The following is a 23,690-nucleotide window of genomic DNA, read 5'->3' as shown; positions in this document are numbered from 1 at the left end:
CCCCCCTTCCCCCCGAGTGCACAAATTTTTGTGCACCGGGCCTCTAGTATAAAAATAAAGATGTAATATGCAAATGAGGTCGGGACTCTGTAACGGTCATGATCAGCTCAGGAGGAGGGGCCGGGTGCGGCCCGGAGCCCAAGAGAGCAACACGCAGGCGCAGCCTGGAGACTGAGAGAACAACACAGAGGGGTGCCTGCTCCAAGCCTCCGCAGCGCGGCTGTGGGCAGGCCCCCAGCGGACACACACACACACGGGGCGCCTGCTCCGAGCCTCTGATGCAGCTGGGGGCAGGCCCCCAGTGGACACACACACACGGGGCACCTGCTCTGAGCCGCATCAGTGCAGCTGGGGGCAGGCCCCCAGCAGACACACACACTCATGGGGCGCCTGCTCCAAGCCTCCGCAGCCAGACTGCGGCTTAGGCCCACAGGGAGCGGGCCTAAGCCGTCAGTAGGACATCCCCTGAGGGCTCCCGGACTGTGAGAAGGGGCAGGCTGGGCTGAGGGACCCCACCCCCAAGTGCACGAATTTTGTGCACCGGGCCTCTAGTATATATATAAAAGGCTGATATGCAAAGTATCCCCTTGGGAGTTTGACCGGGAGTTCAGTCGCTTGCTATGATATGTGCTCACCACTGGGGGGGTGGCACGGAACGAAGGAAGGCCCCAGCCAGCAGCCGGGGAAGGAAGGCTCCTGCCAGCAGCCAGAAGGCTCTGGCTCCTGCCAGCAGCCAGAAGGCTCCGATTGGCCCTGATCGCTGGCCAGGCTTAGGTACCCTACCCATGCATGAATTTCGTGTACAGGGCCTATAGTATTAATATATTTCTTCTAATTTCCTTTCGATGTGCACGAATTTGTGCAGCAGGCCACTAGGAAAACTATAAAGAGTATATACAGCATACAGTTGTGAATGTAATCACAATAACTGGACCAGCCTTCATGATGTACTGTATTAGAGAATGTAGAAGCATGCTTCTCTGAATTTCTTAGCCATTCTCAAGAACTTAAAATAGAAAAAATTCATTGTATTATGTATATGTACAATCTGGCATAAGAGAACAGTTTTCAATTTGTAAATAGGCTTTTAATGTAACAGCCTGCAGTTTTTAAGTTTAAAGATTATTAGGAAGAGAATTCACTCAGATTTTTTTCTGCTTTCTATTGCTTGGACAGCACAGTCCTCATATCTTGCCTTGTTTCCTTTCTAGGTAAAAAGGGACTTAGTGAGGATTGGTAGAGTTAGAACATGCAGAAATTCTGAGCTGTAAATCAGAAATGAACCAGATGATGAGAAAAAGACGTGTAGTTCATCTGTTGAGAAAGATAAATTTGCTTTTTCCCCATTTTTCTCAAATGATGAAGCTGATATGTAGCCTCTTAATGAATATCTGTGTGCATAACTTTCTCGGCAGTACTGATTTTTTTTTTCCATAGATATTTCTGGAAGAGAATTATTGAGTTAAAGATCATCTACCATTTTAAGGCCCTTAATATATATTGCCAGATTACCCTCCATGTACCTCCATTACCTACTAGTCCTATCTAATAAAGAGGGAATCTGCTAATTGACCCTCACGCCGTCGCAAAGATGGCGGTGCCCACAGCCAATAAGGAGGGAATATGCTAATTGACTGCCTCACCCTCAAAGGTGGTGGCACCCACAGCCACAAGATGGTGGTGCCCAGTCCCCTCAGCCCCACTGGGGCAGCAGGCAGCGGCAAGGCTGGGCCCGCTCCCAGGTGGGTCCGGTCGCTCTGCGTGCCTGCCTCCAGAGTCCCCCAGTCCCCTCAGCCCTCCAGGGTCGGCTGGAAACAATACTTTGGGTAATGGTTGACCATTGCCATTTAGAGAAGTATGGTGTATCTTTATGATGGGATGTAAAGCAGTTGTTTAAAAGAATGAAGTAAGGTAATATACATTGACATTGAAAGACATCAGCAAGTTGTTAGGTAGCAAATGCTACTTTCAGAAAAATATGCATAGTATGATTCCATATATAAAATTCTGGAAGTTTACATAGGAATGTTTTAAAACTGGTTTCCTTTGGGATAGGGATGTGAGATTGGGATGAGAGGTATTAATTTTTACTTTATGCACTGATGTTTGCATTTTCAAGAAACATTTTGTAATAAATATTTTTTAAAAGATAAAGTATAATTATAATATTACTTAACACTTACTACGTACCAGTAACCTTTCCTATTTTTTAATGTCTTTTATTCATTTCATCCCCCTAATGATATTATGAGGTAGATACAATTATTATCCCTGTTTTACAGATGAGAAAACTGGCAAGTGTTGGGTATAACAGCTGTACTAGTAAGTGATAGAGTTGGAGTCTGGCTTCAGTCTGTGCTCTTAACCACTATATTAATATATGTCAAGGAAATATTGTCTTCCTTAAGTAGAAATGCTTTCAGTTATGCTGAGTGTTAAGGCAATTAGAGAGATTACTTTTACTAAGTTTTTCTAGGTATGTCTCCCCAAGTTCCTAGATTATGATTGCTTACATATTTTTAATATAGGAAGTAGAATTTAGATATTGGTGTGGAAATCCTTCAAAAAAGTAAGGTCCAGAAAACCTGATATTATTACACCCTCTTTTCTCTTTGATCAGCTACTTCAAATGAACATTAATTGTATTTTAGGGAACACTGGCTTCCACAGAGACCCATCTGGAACTCCTGGTTATTTAGTTTTGCCTCTGCCAGAGCAGCTCCAGCCTTTTATTTGTTTTTGTTAATTGTACACATTGGGATTCTGTACAAGAACTGGTTCTAAAATAAGTTTGAAAATCCCAGAAACAGTGAAAGCAGAAAAATAACAACACAAAAAACAACCAACAGTTTATCATATACCTCTCTCTTTCTCTGCCTCTCTTTCCAGTTAAAATATTTTGCCGAACTCTAAATTTAGTGATGCATTTGGCATATTTCTTAACTCCAGAGGCATTCCAAATATTTAGTTAAATATTCAGTGTTAAATCTGCCTTAGCTTTGCTAGTTGAATTTGTTAATCCATGTTGAGTTCTATCTAGTCTGTGTACATTTTTATGCACACATAGAATAAGACCATGGAGAGGCCATGTAACTGTGTTGCTTGGCAATATAGTCCCCAAGAATTAGTAATAATTATGGAACCGTGACAACCCTAGGACTGCCTCAGAGGGAAAGGAAGGAAAAGATCACTTCTTTTTTTTTTTTTTAATATATATTTTATTGATTTTTTACAGAGAGGAAGGGAGAGGGATGGAGTTAGAAACATCAATGAGAAAGAAACATCGATCAGCTGCCTCCTGCACACCCCCTACTGGGGATGTGCCTGCAACCAAGGTACATGCCCTTGACCGGAATCGAACCTGGGACCCCTCAGTCCACAGGCCAACGCTCCATCCACTGAGCCAAACCAGTTAGGGCAAGATCACTTCTTTTTTATTTAGCAAACACTGTTCTAAGTAATTTACAAGTGTAAACTCTTCTTTATTGATTTCAGATAGAGAGAGAGAAACATTGATATGTTATTCCACTTATTTATGCATTCAATGGTTGATTCTTGTATGTGCCCTAACTAGGATCGAGCCCATAATCTTGGTGTATAGGGATGCTGAGCTACCAGCCTAGGGACAAATATAAACTCTTTTAACTAGTGTGTAACTGAGCAGCTACTGTTTAGTAGACACTTTACCTATCCTAATATATAAAAAGCCAGGGGCTGTCACAACCAGACTGATGACTGAACAGCAGGCTGCATGGAGCGACAAGGCCGGCAGGGGGCTTAGTGAGGGACGACCAAACGACTGAACAGCAGGCTGTGTGGGGTGACCAGGCTGGCAGGGGGAGCAGTTAGGGGCGACCAGGCCAGCTGGGAGGCAGTTGGGGGCGACCAGGCCGGAAGGGGGGGGGCAGTTGGGAGCGAACAGGCCGGCAAGCGGGGGCAGTTAGGGGCAATCAGGCTGGCAGGCAGAGGCAGTTAGGGGTGATCAGGCTGGCAGGGGCAGCAGTTGGGGGGGATCAGGCAGGCAGGCAGATGAGTAGTTAGGAGCCAGTGGTCCCACATCGTGAGAGGGATGTCCCGGATTGGAGAGGGTGCAGGCTGGGCTGAGGGGACACCCCCCCATGCACGAATTTTGTGTACTGGGCCTCTAGTCTATAATAATAAAAGTGTAATACGCTAATTATACCGGACGAGCAGGGGCAGCAGTTGGGGGGGATCAGGCAGGCAGGCAGATGAGTAGTTAGGAGCCAGTGGTCCCACATCGTGAGAGGGATGTCCCGGATTGGAGAGGGTGCAGGCTGGGCTGAGGGGACACCCCCCCATGCACGAATTTTGTGTACTGGGCCTCTAGTCTATAATAATAAAAGTGTAATATGCTAATTATACCGGACGACCTTCCGGACGAAGCCGGGACTGCGAGGGAAGCCTGGGTTCCGGGTGCCAGAGGGAAGCCGGTGCCGGCAGCTGGGGGAAGGAAGGCCTACTCTTGCATGAATTTTGTGCATCGGGCGTCTAGTGTTTCTATATTTCATCATCACAGTAGCCCTGGGAGGTAGATACTATGTTATTATCATCTCTGTTTTACAAATGAGGAAATTTAAGGTCAGACAGTCAGATACTAGTAGATAGTAAGGGGTGGAGTCATATTTCTAATCAGGTATGCCTTTGAGCTTTCCCTTCACATCAGGATGATGTCGAGTGCACTTCTAGATCTGGAATAGTCCTCACCTCATTTAGAGTGCCTTTAGGGTTTGAACCTTATTTGGGTGATTATTCTGATTTGCTGATAGAATACTGTTTAGCCACAGAACTCTCTCTAATGCTTTTGCTGGGAGTTTAAAGCAATGGCCCCATCAACCTGTGTGGTGACGATTTCCAAAACAAAATTTATTGTAAGGAATGGAAATTACAGAAGAAAAAGTACATTACTATCTCTTTTTTTGTGAAGTTAGCTTATTGGCTACTGTTGTCAATTCTTGTTAAAATTAAAACACCTTAATGTGTTCAGCAAACTGATTAAGCCAAGAAATATTTTTTAGGCCTATCTACATTACCAAGGCCACGTATATCCCCTTTTCTGTGGCTCCGCCCCCTTCGACTGTTCCCCTGAGAAAACTTCAGTGTTGCCTGTAGCAGATGAACAGTTATTTCTCCCCCCAAACCAATGAGGCTTAATGAAAAATCTAGAAGGTAGTAACTCGTGCAAGAGAAGAGAGAAGAGACAAGTTCTTACAAGGTATGTTTAGTGCATAAAGGAGAAAGAATAGAAGGTATGAGATATAAAGGAAAAAAAGAAACTAATTTGTGGGATAGAGGTACAGCTTTTTTTCACATTTTGTTAGCACTATCGCCTGATTTAGTTAGAGCTAGCTGCATTAATTTTGTGCTCCAGGTCTGTACACAAGTTGAGACTTTTATGATTGCATTTAAGTTGCTTCTCTAGGAGCTTCTCAATTATTTGTGCTAATTAGGACATAGTTGTTAACTTATTTACTAGATGGTCTTTATGAAACTGTCATATATTGATGTTATTTGTGGAGAGGATACAACTAAATAGCTGAGGTAGACTATGGAAAAGATGTAAACTAAAATATTAAAGGTAAATAGCCTGTCTAGATATAAAGTAGCTATTTTTTAAAAAAGCAACCTAAAAATTTCCAGTAGTGTTTATTGTATAGAAACAGCTTTCACCAGAAAGAAAATTGGCTGAAGGACACATTTACTAGTTTTAGAGGTCAACTTTTCTAATTTGGTTGATTGCATGAGCTGCTTCAAGAACAAAACTATATAGATTTCTAAACTTTTATTGCTCCTTGTTTAGCTGTCTCAGAATATGTTTTGCGTTTGGTTTGAGGCAAATAAGACTTATCTGAATTCAGCATATTCACATCTGTGTGCACATGACAGATTTCAGTTCTGCTTTGCTTAATTTAAGTTATCTGACTTGTCCAACAGGTTCCTGGGTGGAGTTACCCATGAACAGCAGCAATGGTAATGATAATGGCAATGGGAAAAATGGGGGACTGGAGCACGTCCCTTCCTCATCCTCTATCCACAATGGAGACATGGAGAAGATTCTTTTGGACGCACAACATGAATCAGGACAGAGTAGTTCAAGAGGCAGTTCTCACTGTGACAGGTAAGTGAGATCCATGTTTTGGTAGAATTCAGAAAACAGATGGTTTACAAGGTTAATTCCCATTAGGAAAAAATAAATGGGAAAATATGACAGCCGATTTATTACAGCATGTGTATTTAAAATCAGACAGCTAATTGACAAGTGCTTGAGTGCCCACTATTTTCCCCCATATTAAGGCAGTTCCTTATCAGACTGTATCATATTTAGATGATTATCATTTTAAAAGTCAGTGGCATACCCTGGCCGGTGTGGCTTAATTGGTTGGGCATCGTCCCATGTACTGAGAGGTTGCTGGTTCGATTCCCGGTTAGGACACATGCCTGGGTTGTGGGCTTGATCCTTGGGGGTTGGGGGGTGATGCAGGAGGTGGCCGTTTGATGTTTCTCTCTCTCTCTCCCCCTTTCTTCTCTCTCTGGAAATCAGTTTAAAAAGTCTTTTTTAAAAAGTCAATGGCATAAATGTTTACTTATAAAATTAATCTAACTTTCTCCCATTTTCTTTTATCTTTTGTGTCCCTGTTTCACAGATCACATTCTGCCTTGACTATAGTTATCTCTGTGTATATCTGTCCTCCCTTCTAGATTGGAGGCTCCAGAAGGCTGGGGTCGTGTTCCATCTCCTTTGTTCTTTCACAGTGATGGTGCTGGCGTGTAGCAGACACTTAGTAAATGTTTGCGTCACAGGAACTGCAAGGTGGTTCAAGTTAGAACAGTATTTGCACGGTGGGAGCACCGGCCAAGTCTGTAAAGACAGTTAATTTTGAAGGCCATTCTGTTTATCTGAGGAAGTTTTATTTTAGACCTCATTTTTCTCTAAGTTAGAGAAATTAATTCCACGGATTAAGGACTTTTTATGGTGAAACAAGAATATAGAGGAATGTATATGTAGAATGAAACTGAGCTGTTAGTTTATTTTCAGTATAAGCATCTCTGTTTTTCAGAGGAACTAGATATTCAGTGACACACTGGTATCATGTAACAATTCTTAGATCAGTGACAGCCATACTTATAGCACTGTGGGGTACTGGATGATCTTCTGGTTAATGAACTGGTATCAGCAATGTAGAAAATGCAAATGCCCAGGAAAAGATTAAAGAACATTTAAAAATGTAAACAGTGGGCCCTAGCTAGGTAGTTCAGTTGGTTAGAACATTGTCCTTATACGCTCAGGTTGCAGGGTCAATCCCTAGTCAGGGCACATACAGGAATCACCAATGAATGCATAAATAGAACAAGTGGAACAACAAATCGATGTTTCTCTCTCTCTCCCGGTCTCTCTCCAAAAAGAAAGAAATAAAAAATTTAAAAAATATATAAACAATGATTATCTTTAGGGGATGGAATTACAGATTTTTCTTCTTCTGAATATATTTGTACTTTGTAAAAATTGTGTGTGTAGCAGGTATTATTACTTATAAAAAAAAGTATAAAAGGATTAATTGAGGTAAATCATGTTTTGAAGTTCCTGTGTGTCTTATGATCCACTGATGTTACCAAGGCAGCAGAGGATTGGTTTGCTGTCTCTGTGGCACAGTGTGCACCCCCACCACCCTGTCTCATCTCTGACTTGCCCTGTGCTTTTAAAGAGCCTGGGATGGCTCTAGCCAAGAAGCAGAAGGAGAGCAGATAGCTCTTTTCTGAGCAGCTTGCCTTTGATTCCAGTCGCGACAGCGTTAGTGTGTCTTTCAGAATGAAGTTTATATTGTACAGGCATACCTTAGAGATATCGCAGGTTTGGTTCCAGATCATCGCAATAAAGCTAGTATCTCAATAAAGCCAGTCGTACTAGTAATTCTTTTGCTGGTGGAGGGTCTAGTCTTCAATTTGTAAAATATACATCTGTAAAATGCAATAAAGCAAAGTACAATAAAACGTAGCACAAAAAAGAAAATATAAATGTATTACATGCATATCATGGAACTCCCTGATAGTTTCTGTAGTTCCTGCTTATTGTGGCCCTGTCAATAGGCTTTCAGTATCCATCAAGGAGGTGACCCTTGGTCATTGGCACCCGTGTGTTCCTTCATCTGTTGTTCACTGTGCTGTCATTGAGCAGAAAACAGGTCACCTGCTTGCCTCTCTGGTCATCTTATTTCATTTACTAGAGGCCTGGTGCATGAAATTCGTGCATGAGTGGGTCCGTAGGCCTGGCCAGTGATCAGGGCTGATCTGCAGGGCGACTGGTGGGGCGATTGGGAGGCCTCCGCTGGCACCCACCTTGGCTGGCCTGGCGCCCCCCATTTGCCGGCCCTGCTCCCTGCCACCAACGCTGGGGGCAGCTCCTGCGTTGAGCATCTGCTCCCTGGTGGTCAGTACGCATCATAGCGACCGGTCATTCTGCCCATCATTCTGCTGATCAGTCGATTTGCATATTAGGCTTTTATTATATAGGATGATTGCAGTTATACTTGTGATTAAATATGAAGTCACCTTTGCATGATTGTGTTTCACTTTGGTTTCTAAACATGTGAAGTGGGGTGGCAAATGCTTTTTAACACTTTTCTGTCCCTCAGCTTATGTATCTACAGGCTCTGGGTTACTGGCCATCTTTCAGAGGAGGCCTGGAACTCTAGCTCAGTAATACTTTTGGGATATCTGACTTACACCCTTTAACATTTAAAAGAGTCTTCATAATTCATGTCATTTGAATTGTCATGCATCTCTCTATTTGAAGTTGTTAAGAAATATTTCTTATAGGTGGGAAAGTTTTAGGATTTTTGGGTATTGGTACCAAAGCTAATTTATATATACTTTGAGTTTTAAAATGATTCCATAGATATGTTTTTGTCACTGTGGTGGTTGGTAGAAGATAACCCCTATGTGTTTTGCTTTGTGTTCCACCCTGTTGTAGGAGTTTTCAACCTACATGCTAGATTCACCCAGGGAGCTTTTAAAAATACCAGTGCACAGACCTGGAGGTTCTCATCCTGTTGTCAGGGGAGGGATAGAAACATGAGAACATTTTAAAGTCTCTCCAGCTAATCTTAACAGGAGCCAGGATTGAAGCTCTAATGCATTCCAAATTGTTAGGAGTGGTAAGCAGTTCATCAGTGAAATGTTTAGTATTTTTTGAGTGAGATGGGGCCAACGGTAAAGAAGAGCGTGGAAGTAGAGCAGGGCTTCTGTCGAATTCTCGACTGTCATGCGCTGCCTTGACCTGGTGATGGCTGTGTAAAGCTGGCCCTTAACTTGGCCTTTGGCTGTGAACCCAACAGAGTTATGAGCATAATGACAATAACAGGGACAACAAGAGCACCTTGCTCTCCTCGGTTCCTGTGCCGTAGCCTGAGATTTCTACTTCAAGGCAAACATTTCTAAATACATTAATATGTTTGTTTGATACAGACACAGCTTTTTTCTTATTTTCATTTAAGAATCTCCTATGTCTAGGCTTAATCAGTCTGGTATATTTCTGGTGATCTTACTTATTTTTGAGTCAGTCTAACCAACAACTCTATATATTAACATTGTACACATGCTCATGACAACTTTAATAGTTAATATTTATTCCTTTGTGCAAGTTAAGCCCAGAGCATTTTTCATCCCTATGTGAATTTAGATTTGGGGACGAGGTATTGTAGTGAAAGACCTAGAGACTTGCTGTGGAATTGCACAAGGGATCGTGGATAAAGCTAAGAATAGAACTTAGTACCTTATATTCATCCATTGTACGAGGTATAATTCATGATCACGTGTTTTTGTCTAAAAATTCATCTGTAAATTTTTGTAGTTCTGGGACTACATTTTGTATTTTTCATTAAAGGTTATATATTCATATGTATACATATATATGACTATATATATGCTTATCTAATGAATATGCTTACCTAATTCACTGAACTATCTCAAAGCAAATATTTCTGAAATAAGTAGAATAGTAATTCTCTTTTTTAAAAATATATTTTTATTGATTTCAGAGAGGAAGGGAGATGGGGGGAGATTGAAAGAGAAATGATGAGAGGGAATTGTTGATCAGCTGCCTCCTGCATGCCCCCTCCTGGGGATCGAGCCAGCAGCCTGGACATGTGCCTGACTGGGAATTGAACCATGACCTCCTCCTGGTTCATAGGTCGGACACTCAACCACTGAGTCACATCATTCGTCTCTGTGCTTCTTTACATTCATAAATATTATTAGGGACCTCAAAGCTTTTGTTTATGTGGGCATTATATTTTGGTATTTACTATATTAGAAATTAAAACTGAGAAAAAAAATGTATTCATTCAACAATAATAAACCATTATATTTTAACATAATTAACTTTTAAAAATGGAAAGTAACTATTTTCCATAAGCAAAAAAATTAGGACTAGTGACACTGTTTTACATTTTTGCAAATCTCTCTAATACATGACTTAATAGAAAGCAATTGGATTCTCATCTGCTTTTGCATTCTATCTGTTATAATATCACACATGAGGTCTTTGGAAAATTTCACTGTACATTCATGAGAGAATGAGAATGAAATGGCAAATTAATCTAATAGTATTATGAAAGCAGGTTTAACCTCAAATACCCTTTGAATAAGTCTTTGAAAACTGTTTTCACACTTTGAGAACTGCTGCTTATGAATTATTTAATGATGAAGGAACGTTGAGAAAAAGAATTCAAATGAGGTCTCTGAATTTAAAGATCATTTTACCTTTATTGGGAAAAAAGTAAAAATAAAATGTGACAGTCTTGTGTCTGTACGTAATTTCCTTTGCAAAGTTATCATTGTGAAGAAATGTATCACCACTGAAAAATTCCAGAACATTTTGGAAGTAAAAGTGCTCAATTTCATGTTTTCTTTTATGGGGTTACTAGTAGCCCTGCGCACGAATCCATGCACCAGCGGAATGCATGCCTTGTTCTGGGGGCGACGACGCAAGTGTTCCTCCCCCCCCCCCCCCCCCCCCCGGGGGTTCTAGCCTTTTAAGTAACTTTTGACAAGACTGCAAAGTCTAACAGTGCCTGGGACTCCGGTGGGGCTGAGAGGACTGGGCGCCGCCATCATGTGGCTATGGGCATTGCCATCTTTGTGACTGAGTGACTGTTAATTTGCATATTACCCTTTTATTAGATAGGATTGTATACTTCTGATTTGCTGCTTTTCAAAGCCATACTACTGTAACTTTCAATTTTCTAATTTCCAGTAGAGGCTAATTTATTTGACAAAATGGAATGAAAACTAATGGCTCAATTCTTTTTCTTCTAGCCCTTCCCCACAAGAAGATGGGCAAATTATGTTTGATGTGGAAATGCACACCAGCAGGGACCATAGCTCTCAGGTGTGTATGTGTGTTTGTGTGGGTGTGATAATTTATTTTTATGATTTACAAGAAATAACTAGGGAAAATACAAGCCTCTAAGTATGTTGAGCTAAAATATTTTAAAGAATAAGCAGACTTGCCCTAGCTGGTTTGGCTCAGTGGATAGAGCGTCGGCCTGCGGTCTGAAGGGTCCCGGGTTCAATTCCAGTCAAGGGCACATGCCCGAGTTGCGGGCTCGATTCCCAGTAGGCAGGAGGCAGCCAATCAATGATTCTCTGTCTCATCATTGATGTTTCTATCTCTCCCCTCTCTCCCTTCTTCTCTGAAATCAATAAAAATATTTTTTTTTTAAAAATAAGACTTTAAAAAAATAGTTTGAAGCTGTTTTAAGTTACTCAGTTTTCTGATTTTAGAATTCACTGAAGATGATAAAGTCCTTGTTGTGCTCCTTTACAACTGAAAATTTGGGGACAACACCCTAAAAGACTTGGAAAATTCTTGTCTATGATGGATCATTTCAGTATTCCAGGCTAGTTTCTGGAATTTATAAATAGAAAACCAAGCTATAACTTATTTAAGGTCACAAAATAAATGAAAAGAAAGGTTATTGTAGAACCAGGTATTCTGTGTCCAAAATGAAAGCAATGACTTTTAAGGTGAATTTCAACAGCTAGGAAAAAATTGATCTAAATTACATAGGTTCCTTAAGTTAAAGAAGATAAATGCAGTTCAGTAGGAGTTGACATTGTTGGAAATATAGGTGGATATAGTATTGGAAGCTTATAAAGGTTTACATTATAAAATTTATGATCTATAATAATCCTATATAATGAAAGCCTAATATGGTAAGTGTCTGGTCGTCCATTCAACCAATCAAAGCGTAATATGCTAATGATATGCTAAAACCACTCAACTGTTCGCTATGACATGCACTGACCACCAGGGGGCAGATGTTCCGACCAGTAGGTTAGCTTGCTGCTGGGGTTCGGCTGATTGGGACTGAGCAAGAGAGGAATTGACACGCCCTGGAGTCCTCTCTTGGCCCCTCCCCCCAGCTTGCCCCAACACCCTGATTGGGGGCGGGGCCAGCCAGCCAACCGCCTGCGGCCCCTTTCCCCGGCTGGCCCCACCCCTGATGGACCCTCATCTGGGTGAGCCAACCGGACCCCACCTGTGCACAAATTCATGCATCGGGCCTCTAGTAAAAATATATGCTAATTAGACCAGACGTCCCTTCCGGACGACCTTCTGGACAAAGCTGGGGCTGCGAGGGAAGCCCGGCTCCTGGGTGCCTGCTGGTGGCTGGAAGGAAGGCTGGGTTCCGGGTGCCGGAGGGAAGCCGGTGCTGGCAGCCGGGGGAAGGGAGGCCTACTCTTGCACGAATTTCGTGCATTGGGCCTCTAGTAAGTAAATAATTGTTAGCAGTTTAGAATGTTCATAGCCAACCCTTAACTTGATACGTCAGGTCACCTAAAAGTGTCGTTTAAATTTTTGAGGAAGGAATCATTGTCCTTTTCTCTTGTGTTAAGGTGTCTGAAGAATATATGTTAAATGAATGTTTAAATAAATTCTAATAAGAACTTTGTGGGGTTCTCACTGTACAATGTCTTAAACCTTTGCACTAGAAATGTTTGCATGTTGTCTGGGATCCACCTAGCATTCTTTGTGAAAGAAGGCTGCACGGTTTCTTCCTACCTTGACTATGCTGTATTTGTGCTGTTCTCTGAAACTTAGGAAACCTCTGGAATTGGATACAAATTTATGATGAACTCTATTCTGCAGAGAAGCTTATGTAGAAGCAAGGCTCTCATATAGGAAGATGTCTGATTGGACTTGTTGAATTGCTGGCTTTTGTATGTCCGTTGGCCATATGCAGTAAACTATAACAATGAAGAGGAAAGTCTATGAAATTTCCATGGCAGACATGTGCTAAGAAATCCCAAGATAGAGAAATGAAGTTAATTCTTTGCTGTAGTCTGTTGCTAGGAAAATGTCCTCAATCCATAATGTCTTTTGTACAGATATGTTGAAAACTAGGTTAGCATTTTCCAAATGTGTAAAGCTGTTTTGAGGAACATTTGCTCAATGGAAAGCTCCATAAGGTAGTTCTGAAGTCAAGTAAGTGGAAAATAATGCAGACCTGGGCTTCCTCACCCTCACACACCATTAGTCACAGCAGGTGGTAACATATTAAAGGCTCTGACAGTTCCTGCAGTAAAGAAATCTGTATTTCCCAATTATTTAGTTGACCTTAGATCTCCCTCACCCTCCACATACACTTTTTTCCCTCTAATAATCTACCTAACGACCTAATGGAACACTGTGGTAAGTGCTCTCTTGCTTGGCTCATGGAGTAGCTGGTGTACACTTAGGCTTAACTAACAATTGAATTTAAGTGGACGTCTAGAGTTGAAAATGTAAGACTTTTGGCCTCTGTGTCAGGTTATCATAGCATTGCTAGTGTGATCCCTATTCAGAAACAAGTACCTAAAAGAACTTTGGTTCTCATCAAGCCCTGGGTAAGCGATATTACTAATCAGATCAGTCAGTTTAAACAGAGTATCTTTTAGAGTAAGACTTTTAGTGAGGGAAACATCAATGGTACTATTTATTTTAACTTTCAAAAGGCCATTTAAACTTTTTTTTAAAATAAATTTTTATTAATTTCAGAGAAGAAGGGAGAGGGAGAGAGAGATAGAAACATCAGTAATGAGAGAGAATCATTGATTGACTGTCTTTTGCGTGCCCCTCATTGGGGGTCAACAGGGGCATGTGCCCTGACTGGGAATTGAACCGTGACCTCCTGGTTCATAGGTCGATGCTCAACCACTGAGTCACTCTGGCCGGGCTAAATTTTTTTCTTGAATTGCAGAAGTGATAATTTAAAATTAATCACTTTAGGGCTTGGGAGGGTGGATTTTTTTTTTTTCCATGAATGAGAAGCAAGTTTAGGGTTAGGAAACAGTTAAAAACAGTTAACAGATGACTATTATGGTACTTGCTGTTACTAAATATTTTTATATGTCTATATGAGGAATATGACATTTTTAGCCTTTTCTAAGGAGAAAGGAAAGGTATATTAGATATATTATTGGTGCTAAATTTATTTTTTTTAAATTTTTCCCACATTTAATGTTCTCAGTGCAGTGAGAGAGGTGCTGTTGTATCCATGGACAAATGGGAAAGGTGCGGCTTTGTCTTAATTAGGCTCCTTATCTAAGATTATAAAGCAAGTGACAGAGCCAGAGGGAAACCAGGGCTGCCTGAGCCTCTGACCCCTGCTTCCTCTACTACAGTAAGTCAATGAATGGGATTGATTTCAGGAGGGCGCACAAGGTCTTGAGAATGAGCTAAAACATGTCTGGTGACTTACAGTATGAGGAAGCCCAAGGTGTAATGCTTTTAGGCAAAAGGTCATTCAAACTATACTTTTAGGATGATAATCCTTAAGAGTCTCACTTTTGTAGCAGAAAATGGACCATAGATTGTCTCTTGAAGGCATTTTTGGAGTGTGTTTCTGGGACCAAAGAGGCCTACCCAGTGTTGGGCATCTTTGGAATATGATAGAAACTGAAATTGTCTTCCCTTTTCCCTTTTGTAAACTGATTTACTTGAACATGGACCCCACAGTATGCAGTTTACTATCCATGCTTAGAGACCTAAAAACTTGAGGTGAGCCAGAGAAGGACAATGTAAGTGAATAGAAGGGAAGGGCCTTCCACCTGAGGACAGGCCAACATGATCATAATCTGCTACTTGAATAGGTGTAGAGAGAGGGTTATTGATTTGGTTGAAAGCATGACTTTTATTTAATTAGAATAAGTGCATTTTTACCATATTCTGGAATTCTCAGAGTTGAAAGACAATTAAAATCTAAAACTGGAAAATTTAAGATGAATAGAAGGAAGCACAGGGCTGGTACTAAGTGAGGAGAGCTGGATGGAGAGCTTAGGACCCCGATTTTAAACTCATCTGAGAGAAAAGTACATCTTCTTTTTAAAAAGTAGAACAAAATACTTTATTACATTTTCATTGTCCCAGAAAGGATGAAATACTACTTCGTTCACAAATTTAAGCCTAAAACCTTTAAAAATATATTTTATTGATTTTTACAGAGAGGAAGGGAGAGGGATAGAGAGTTAGAAACATTGATGAGAGAGAAACATTGATCAGCTGCCTCCTGCACACCTCCTACTGGGGATGTGCCTGCAACCAAGGTACATGCCCTTGATCAGAATTGAACCTGGGACCTTTCAGTCTGTAGGCTGACGCTCTATCCACCGAGCCAACCCAGTTAGGGCTAAGCCTAAAACCTTTGAGCAGTTTTAGAGAGACATGTGAGATCAAAGTTGGAAAGGTAACAGGAAAGACCTGCAGTGTGTTGAATATAGTCAGACATTGTGTGTACATGAACTGATCTATAAATAAATTGTAACAATTTATGGTTTTTTATTTGGAATTTTTTAGATTTACTCTAAGGAGCCAACTCATGATTCTGAGTAATCTCAATACCCAGTGGAAAAGCTTAGTCCTAAAGGCTACATTGTGTCATCCAGTGGAATTTGCTAAGTCTGGCTGAACAAAATAAGAATGATACTGCAGAGTAGCAAAGCTCCACAGGGATTTTTGGCTTGATAATGAAAGGGACTATCTGTGTCTAGAGAGTATCTGAAGCTACCTTCCCCAGGCAGCTATTCCACAGAGAACTACACCTGTCAAAAAGAATCACAGCGCCCTAACTGGTCTGGCTCAGCGGATAGAGCGTCGGCCTGCGGACTGAAGGGTCCCAGATTCGATTCTGGTCAAGGGCATGTACCTTGGTTGCGGGCACATCCCCAGTGGGGAGTGTGCAGGAGGCAGCTGGTTGATGTTTCTCTCTCATCGATGTTTCTAACTCTCTATCCCTCTTCCCTCCTCTCTGTAAAAAATCAATAAAATATATTTAAAAAAAAAAAGAATCACAGGGATATGTCAAGTTCTGCATTGCATAACTGCTGATGGATAAGAATGAAAGCTTTGGTCAAAGACAACCCCGTTTAACAAAATAGCAAATCAAAAACAATCCTTAGCTTTGAGATCCTTTGGTTTGAGGTCATAGCATCACATTCCCTAAAAGTGAACAAATAATGCTGTGTCATTTTTAGGAATGTCTCATTCCTGTGGGTTCTGTTGAAAGAAGCTTTTGGAAAATTTGATTGCTCTTGGCCAGAAAAATTTAGATTATTATTAAAGAGAAAAGGGTTTTCTTTTTCATTTTTTTATATGAAAGATGGCAAATTCTGACTCAGTATAAAATAACGTATTCCAAAAAAACTTCTGGCTTAAGTAGTTGAATAAACCTGGGGAAGTGTTTGGATTGTGACTTGTCTAGAAAAGTATAATCTTCAGGGAGTGAAACCTAATGCTGAGGAGTGGAGGCTCTAGAGACATTTTGCCTGGGTCTGGATTCTGGACCTGCTGCTTACTGCTTAGGAACCTTAGGCAGTTACTGAACTTATATCTCAGTTTCCTCATGTATAAAAATGGAATATTAATAGTTCCTATTTTTATAGGTTGTTGCAAGGTAAAAGTTAATACATGGAAAGTGCTTAGAATCACTTGTCTCTCGATATATGCTTAATATATACTACTAGAGGCCCAGTGCACGAAATTCGTGCACGGAGTGTGGGGAGGTCCCTCAGCCCGGCCTGCACCCTCTCCAATTCAGGACCCCTTAGGGGATGATCAACTGCCTCTCACAATCTGGGACCACTGGTTCCTAACCTCTCACCTGCCTGCCTGCCTGATCACTTCTAACCTCTCTGCCTGCCTGCCTGCCTGATTGTCCCTAACACCTCTGCCTGCCTGCCTGATCGCCCCTAACTGCTCCCGTACCAGCCTGATCACCCCTAACTGCTTCCCTGCTGGCCTGATCGCCCCTAACTGCCTCTGCCTCACCCTGCACCCGGGACCCAGGCTTCCCTCCCTCAGGCCGGCCACAGGCACCCAGGACGGCTTCCCCCCGGGCTGGCTGCAGACACAGGTGCTGGCACCCAGGACCGTTGGGTGGGTGGCTTGTCCCTCTGCCAGCCCGCAGCCTGGCTGGTCCTCTTTCCTCTCTAGCAAGCTCTTTTGTGCCTGGCTGGTCCCCATTCCTCTCTCCCCAGTGTTTAGTGTCTGAGCTGTTACGGTGTGAGGGTGTGAGGGTGTGATGACCATTTGCATATTAGCTCTTTATTATATAGGATTATTTGTTTCCTCATCAAGTCTCTAAGTTATTTATTTTCTCATCACTTAATATTTGTTAGCATGTACTTTTTGATATGTTCCCTTTTATTTTTAATTATGAAAAGTTTTAAACACATACAAAAGTAAAGTGGGTATTACATTGGACCTTCATATAAGCATCACCCAGTTTAATTATTAACATTTTCCACACTTTAGATAGCATATCCTCAAATAATGCTTTTTTCAGTTTCACTTTTTTTTTTTATTGAGGCTTCATTTGATGTTTCAGGTTCATGTTTTATGCTTAGATATAAAAAACAGTGAAACTCACTCAAGTTCTTTTTAAGACATTAAATACTCTGATTTTCAATTATTTTGTCAGCCTTTTTAGAAAAATGGCATGTTTCCTACATAAAAAGACTGATTTATAGCCTTATGATTTTCTGTCTAGATTTGTCTTTTGTTGTTGGAAGAACAGGTCTTTCTTTTTGTCTTTTTTTAAAGTTTGAATTCTCCTTTACAGTCAGAAGAAGAAGTTGTAGAAGGCGAGAAAGAAGTTGATACTTTGAAGAAAAGTGTAGACTGGGTGTCCGACTGGTCCAGTAGGCCTGAAAACATTCCCCCGAAGTAAGTTCTCACATGTTTTTCAGTGGATACAGTGCCTGTATATGCAGTGGACCTGCTATTTCCCAAGGTACTTTTAGCAAATGCATTTCTGATCCCTACTTCTGCATTTCTTCCCCCAGGGAGTTCCACTTCAGGCACCCTAAACGTTCTGTTTCTTTAAGCATGAGGAAAAGTGGAGCCATGAAGAAGGGGGGCATTTTCTCTGCGGAATTTCTTAAGGTGTTCATTCCATCTCTCTTCCTTTCTCATGTTTTGGCTTTGGGGCTAGGGTAAGTACTGGTCAATTCATAACAGTTTGGAGTTTTTTTTTCCTGCTCATTTTATCCTCATATTTTATTTCCAGATGAAAGAAATACATGTGAAAGTTGTTTGTATTGTTTTGCTTTTAAAGTTTTAGTGCAAATAGGGTGTGAGTTTAAAAGAATTACTAAGGTTGGTATACTTTTAGGCATTTTTAATAGTAGAGTTTTTTTCTTATTTGAAAAATAGGTTGTTCATATTAATTTCCAAAGTGATCATTTTTAAAAAATATATTTGTATTGATTTCAGAGAGGAAGGGAGAGGGAAAGAGAGATAGAAACATCAGTGATGAGAGTGAATCATTGATCAGCTGCCTCCTGCATGCCCCACACTGGGATCGAGCCCACAACCCGGGCATGTGCCTTTGACTGGAATCGAACCCGGGGCCCTTCAGTCTGTGGGCTGACGCTGTATCCACTGAGCCAAACGGGCTAGGGCCAAAGTGATCATTTTAAGTGTTCTCATCTATGACTGATTTTTTCTTTTTTGGGTTTTGTTGTTGTTGCTTATAAATTACTCAAGATGATTTAAATCTTAAACTAATCTTCAGTGTGTAAATTTGGGGGCTGGTGGGAACTTTTTTCATCCCAGCTGGGACAATACACCATTTTATTGTATAGTCCTTGAGTAAAACTGGTAAGTTGTTTGAGGATACTGTTGTTGTTTTTTCTTTTTGTAGCATTTTTATTTATTATTCTAAAATTAATCCCACATTTACCTATAATTCATTAATTTTTCAGGCATGTCTTTTAAATTCTTTTTTTTTTCTTGATTTGAATAATTGAGGAAATAGATTTTGAAAGATTTTAGGAGTTAAACATTAGCTGTTAATTATTTTCCAAGACATAACTGTTACTCTCTTTAAGCATGTCCAGTGGGTCACTTTCTCTTTATAATAATCAAAAGGCACATCATCCCTTAGATCCCCTTTAAGGAGCTCAGCATACCAGACAGATGTTCATAGTCATGACCATGGAAACGTGCATGGCTTTTCCACACACCCTTTTGTCTTTCTGAGTGCATGGTCTGCTTTTGAGGACAGTGATCACATCAGCACAGGAAGGTGTTTGTGGAGGAAGGGAGTGTGTGAATGTTGTATAGGATTGGTGTGGGGACAGGGGTTGATGAGTTGAAATTCCCCCACAGCATTGACTGCACAGTAGTTCATTTGCCTTCAAGAGGTTGGTTTTTGTACCTTGTAGTATCTCTTCCTTTCATGAACCCAGACTATTTCTCTTGCTGGCCTAAGTGTAACTGTTGTTATAGGTGAATGTAGAAAAAAGAATTTTAAATAGTTGGCTGTGCTCGGCGGGGGGTGTGGGGGGAGGCACAGGGGACTAATTCCATATTTTCTTTAACTTCCCTTCGGCTTATGTTATTTAAGGGCAAAATACTTACTCTGCATAGAAAAGTACTATTAGGCTCCTAAGAGTTAAACTGTTAGTAAGAGCCCTCTTAAAGTAAAGCACTGGCAGCTTTATAATTTGATATATTACTATATTTTGTATCTGAAGGGTCAATCTATAAAAAAAGTGGAATTTTTTTGTCTCCACGAAGGAGTAATCCAAAGGAGGTTGGCTCTGCTTTGCTCTGTGATGGGCCTGTTCCCTCAGCTCTCCTTTGTCTGGTCACTGCCCCTGTGCTGGCCAGGCCTGCCTAATGGGTTAAAACGTAATCGTATTAAACCAGTTGGCTGGCAGGAGACTAGTTTTAGTAAGTCAGTGAGGATTTCAGGGAGAACGCTAGGGAACTGGGCACTTAGACTTTTTGAGCCTTTTATAAGGACTGAAAGGTTGGTGGTTACTAGAGTTGAGCCTGGGGAGGCGCTGGTGCAGAGCTGCCGCAGCCCGTGAACATGTGCGCTTGTTTCCTTTCAGCATCTATATTGGAAAGCAACTGAGCACATCTTCTGCCAGCACCTATTGAAGGCCAGGAGCCCCGGGAACACGTGCGCCCTGTGAAGTGGTGTATTGTCACAGTAGTTTATTTGAACTTGAGACCCTTGTAAGCATGACCCAACCTACAGTCCTATTTTTACATATCCAAGCTCCAGTAACTCTCAAATTCAGTATTTTATTCAAACTCTGTTGAGGCATTTTACTAACCTCATTCTCTTTGGGCCTGTAAGACTTTAGAATTTCCTAACAGAGTTTACTGTTGTTTAGAAATTTGCAAGGGCTTCTTTTCCGCAAATGCCACCAGCATATAATAATTTTGTCAATAATGCTATTGTCTCCTTTTAGTGCCACCAGACTTAGACCAGAATCACTCATGGTATAAATTTTACTCTCTCAAGATGACTACCATCTCGCTCATAAAACGAGAGAAGACTAGCAAATGACGTAAAAGCTTTGTTGTTTTGTTTTTCAAGAAAAAGGCAAGCTTCCTTAAGCTTGAATTTATAGTTATTAAAAAAGGAAACAAGAAAAACAAACAAACACGCAAGACACAAGAAAAAAATACCTTGGGCAATAAAAATTTATTTTAAACCAGCTTTGTCTAAACCTCCTAATGGCACCTTTTAATTTGTAGGATACGGTCTATGGGTGTGAAATAGAATAAGAACTAAAATACATCAGCAGATTTTAATACTAGTAGGTTGTAATGCTGTCTTTTCTATGGTGTAGAATCTTTATTTCTGATAAGGAACGTCTCAGGCCTAGAAATATGAAATTGCTTTTGGGATTTGTGTGTGTTTTGGGTATTTTTGTGTTTATTAGCTGCATGTGAATTTTTCATGACTTTCTTTAAATTTAAAAAAAAAGTTTTTTTTTCTAAGAAGAGGCTTTGGAATGAGGTCCAGTTTGCAGTATAAATATCGGCATATTGTTTCAGGAAGATCACGCACACTCGGAAGCCTTTAAACTCCACAGGTGATTGTTTCCGAGTTATTCCAAGCACTTGTGCAGCTTTGAAAACAGACTTGGTTTGTGGGAACATTTGACACAGTTCTGAAAAGATGCCATTTGTTTTTTTCTGACCTCTCCTTTTTAATGTTTACTGTATAATCTCCCCACGGTGATTCCTGTGATCCTGCAGGCACTGGTCATTCTCTCTTGTAGCCATCTTTTCAGATACATTCAACTCCTCACGTTCCAGAACTCTCAACAACTTCCTTCAATGACATACTTTTTGTGTGTTTTTTTCTAAAATGTGAAGCTTTAGGACCAAATTGTTAGAAAGCATCAGGATTACCAATTATTTCAAGTAGATTTATTGGGTTTCAAAACACATAGCATGACTCTGAAGGATACTATTACATGTTTTATATATAAATAATTACTGTTTATGATATAGACATTACTATTGAATATTTAGAGACCATTGTTAATTTTAAAACTAGCAAAATACTCATTAAATAAAGTACATCAGGTTGACTTGAATAAAAACACTTTGACAACCAGGTTTGCCAGTTTGCAGAAACTAACTCTTCTCTCTCACATCAAGTTTTTAAAAATTTGTGTTATAGTGGAAAATAACGTACCGAGTAACAAAAAAATAATTTCTGACTATCTTTTTTTTTCAGGAATATAGCTAGCTATCTTTAAGAAAGAGATGATATATACAAAATAGTTTTCTGAATTATTTTACTTTATGTTTCTTTCTAGCAATGTATGCTAAATAATTTTGGACATCTTTTTATTATACCTTGTTTCTATGTTATTCTTAAACCTGGTAACACTTGATTTGTCTTCTGTAACCTATTTATTTCAAGTGTTCATATTTAAATTTCTTTGAGAAGAACAAAAATTTGATGATCCACTGATTTTGAAAAGCCTGAATAAAATTGGAAAAGCTGGTAAAGTTAAGAGAACTAAATAATTAAACTGCTATAATATACAATTTGGCATTATGGGAGGGAAAAGCAAAATTATTCTTAAAATAAGACCAACTTTGTACAGGCACTGCATCGCTCTCTTTTGAAATTCAGTAACAGTTCTATCGGTATATTAATGATATTTTTTCAACATTGAAAATAAATTTAGTTTTGCCCTTTTTCTTAAAAATACCAGTGAAATTTTGTCCTGTTTATTACATGGTCACAGTAGAACTTCTATAAGGTGGAATCATGCAGTGTTTATTGGTAGCACTAGCTTACGGGACAGATATTTATGCTCCTCCCCAGATTTGTGTTGAACAGAAACAGACTATGTGATTGGAAAGGAGAATCCAACAATTAAGAGTTGACATTTTAAGAGTAATGTTTAAAAAGCTTTACACCTGTTTACAACTTGGAGATGAAAAGGCAGGCTTCGTTTTTCTACTGTGTGATAAAAACTGGCTTAAAATATTTATAAATAGAGTCAAGAGTAAAACTGTACAAACTTGCACATTGAAAAGTGCAACAAGTTACTTTGATTGCAGTACAAATATTTACTGTTCTAAAAATTGAAGACTTAGCCAGGCAGATGAATTTTTAAGTGAACCAGTTGTTGAAATTATTGGAATTAACTGAGCCAAAGTGATTCTGCATTCTTCATCTATTTAGTTAGCACTTTGTATCATTATATACCGTTTACAATACATGTATAACTTGTAGCTATAATCATTTGTGCCATTAAAGCTCTCACAAAACCGTTTCTGTTTGTGTACCATTTCTGTCATGTGTGTTGCCTGGGAGTTAGAGGAGACGGGAACAGTTATACCATTGAGTTCCTCAAGTCCTGGGGCCTGACTGTCCAAGCAGGCACTGCGGGAGGGAAGGCACTCCTGCCCGGGAGAGGCCTGCGCTCGGGAGCGGGCACCACACAGTGAGATGGTTGGAGAAGGGCCTGAAGTGCCATGTTACTGGCATTCAGAGCTCTTATTCTGCCCAGGAGTGTCAGGACCTTATTCGTACAGGAGGTGACGTATTGAGAGACAAGTAAGTGCCCAACAGGTGCAAAAGGGAGTGAAGAGCATAGCATGCCTGTGAAGGGAACTGCAGGAACTGGCATGTGAAAATACGTCCCAGAAATAGCATGAAATTCAGTGTGGCTGGAAACACTGCGGAGAGGAAACTGAAAGTGTAATTTACTGCTGAACCAAATTGAAATGTATGTGGCCTCTAGAGTTGAGCTTACTTGTGTGTAGTCAGTGGAATGCCTTCGAGGGGCTTACTGAAAGCAGAGAATTGGTTAAAGACTTAAGTTTTAGACAGTTATGAAAGCGCGAAGGAAAGTGCAGAGGC

The 23,690-nt window shown here is 40.4% G+C and overlaps 1 protein-coding gene across 2 annotated transcripts; it reads left to right on the top strand.

The window, feature by feature from the left end:
* Positions 1–5,097: 5,097 nt before the first annotated feature.
* BNIP3L (BCL2/adenovirus E1B 19kDa interacting protein 3-like) lies at positions 5,098–23,097 on the top strand. Of its 2 annotated transcripts, none has more exons than XM_014533620.1 (6): positions 5,098–5,233; positions 5,953–6,136; positions 11,332–11,404; positions 18,117–18,220; positions 18,340–18,489; positions 19,443–19,668. In XM_014533620.1, the coding sequence occupies exons 2-6, from the start codon at positions 5,973–5,975 to the stop codon at positions 19,651–19,653; spliced, it is 702 nt and encodes a 233-aa protein (XP_014389106.1). In that variant the 5' UTR covers positions 5,098–5,233; positions 5,953–5,972; the 3' UTR covers positions 19,654–19,668. The 2 variants fall into 2 exon arrangements, with proteins under 2 accessions (XP_014389106.1, XP_014389107.1); XM_014533621.1 differs by lacking the exon at positions 19,443–19,668 and adding an exon at positions 20,398–23,097 and having other exon boundaries at positions 5,105–5,233.
* Positions 23,098–23,690: the final 593 nt, after the last annotated feature.

Source organism: Myotis brandtii, unplaced genomic scaffold (genome assembly GCF_000412655.1).
Source record: "Myotis brandtii unplaced genomic scaffold, ASM41265v1 scaffold990, whole genome shotgun sequence".
In the NCBI taxonomy this organism is placed as follows: Eukaryota; Metazoa; Chordata; class Mammalia; order Chiroptera; family Vespertilionidae; genus Myotis; species Myotis brandtii.
This window is presented reverse-complemented; position numbering and strand designations above follow the sequence as displayed.

Coding starts and splice junctions, on each gene's coding strand:
- BNIP3L (XM_014533620.1), top strand. CDS start 5,973: ATGAACAGCAGCAATGGTAATGATAATGGCAATGGGAAAAATGGGGGA. Junction 6,137..11,331: donor GGCAGTTCTCACTGTGACAG/GTAAGTGAGATC, acceptor TTTTTCTTCTAG/CCCTTCCCCACAAGAAGATG. Junction 11,405..18,116: donor GCAGGGACCATAGCTCTCAG/GTGTGTATGTGT, acceptor TCTCCTTTACAG/TCAGAAGAAGAAGTTGTAGA.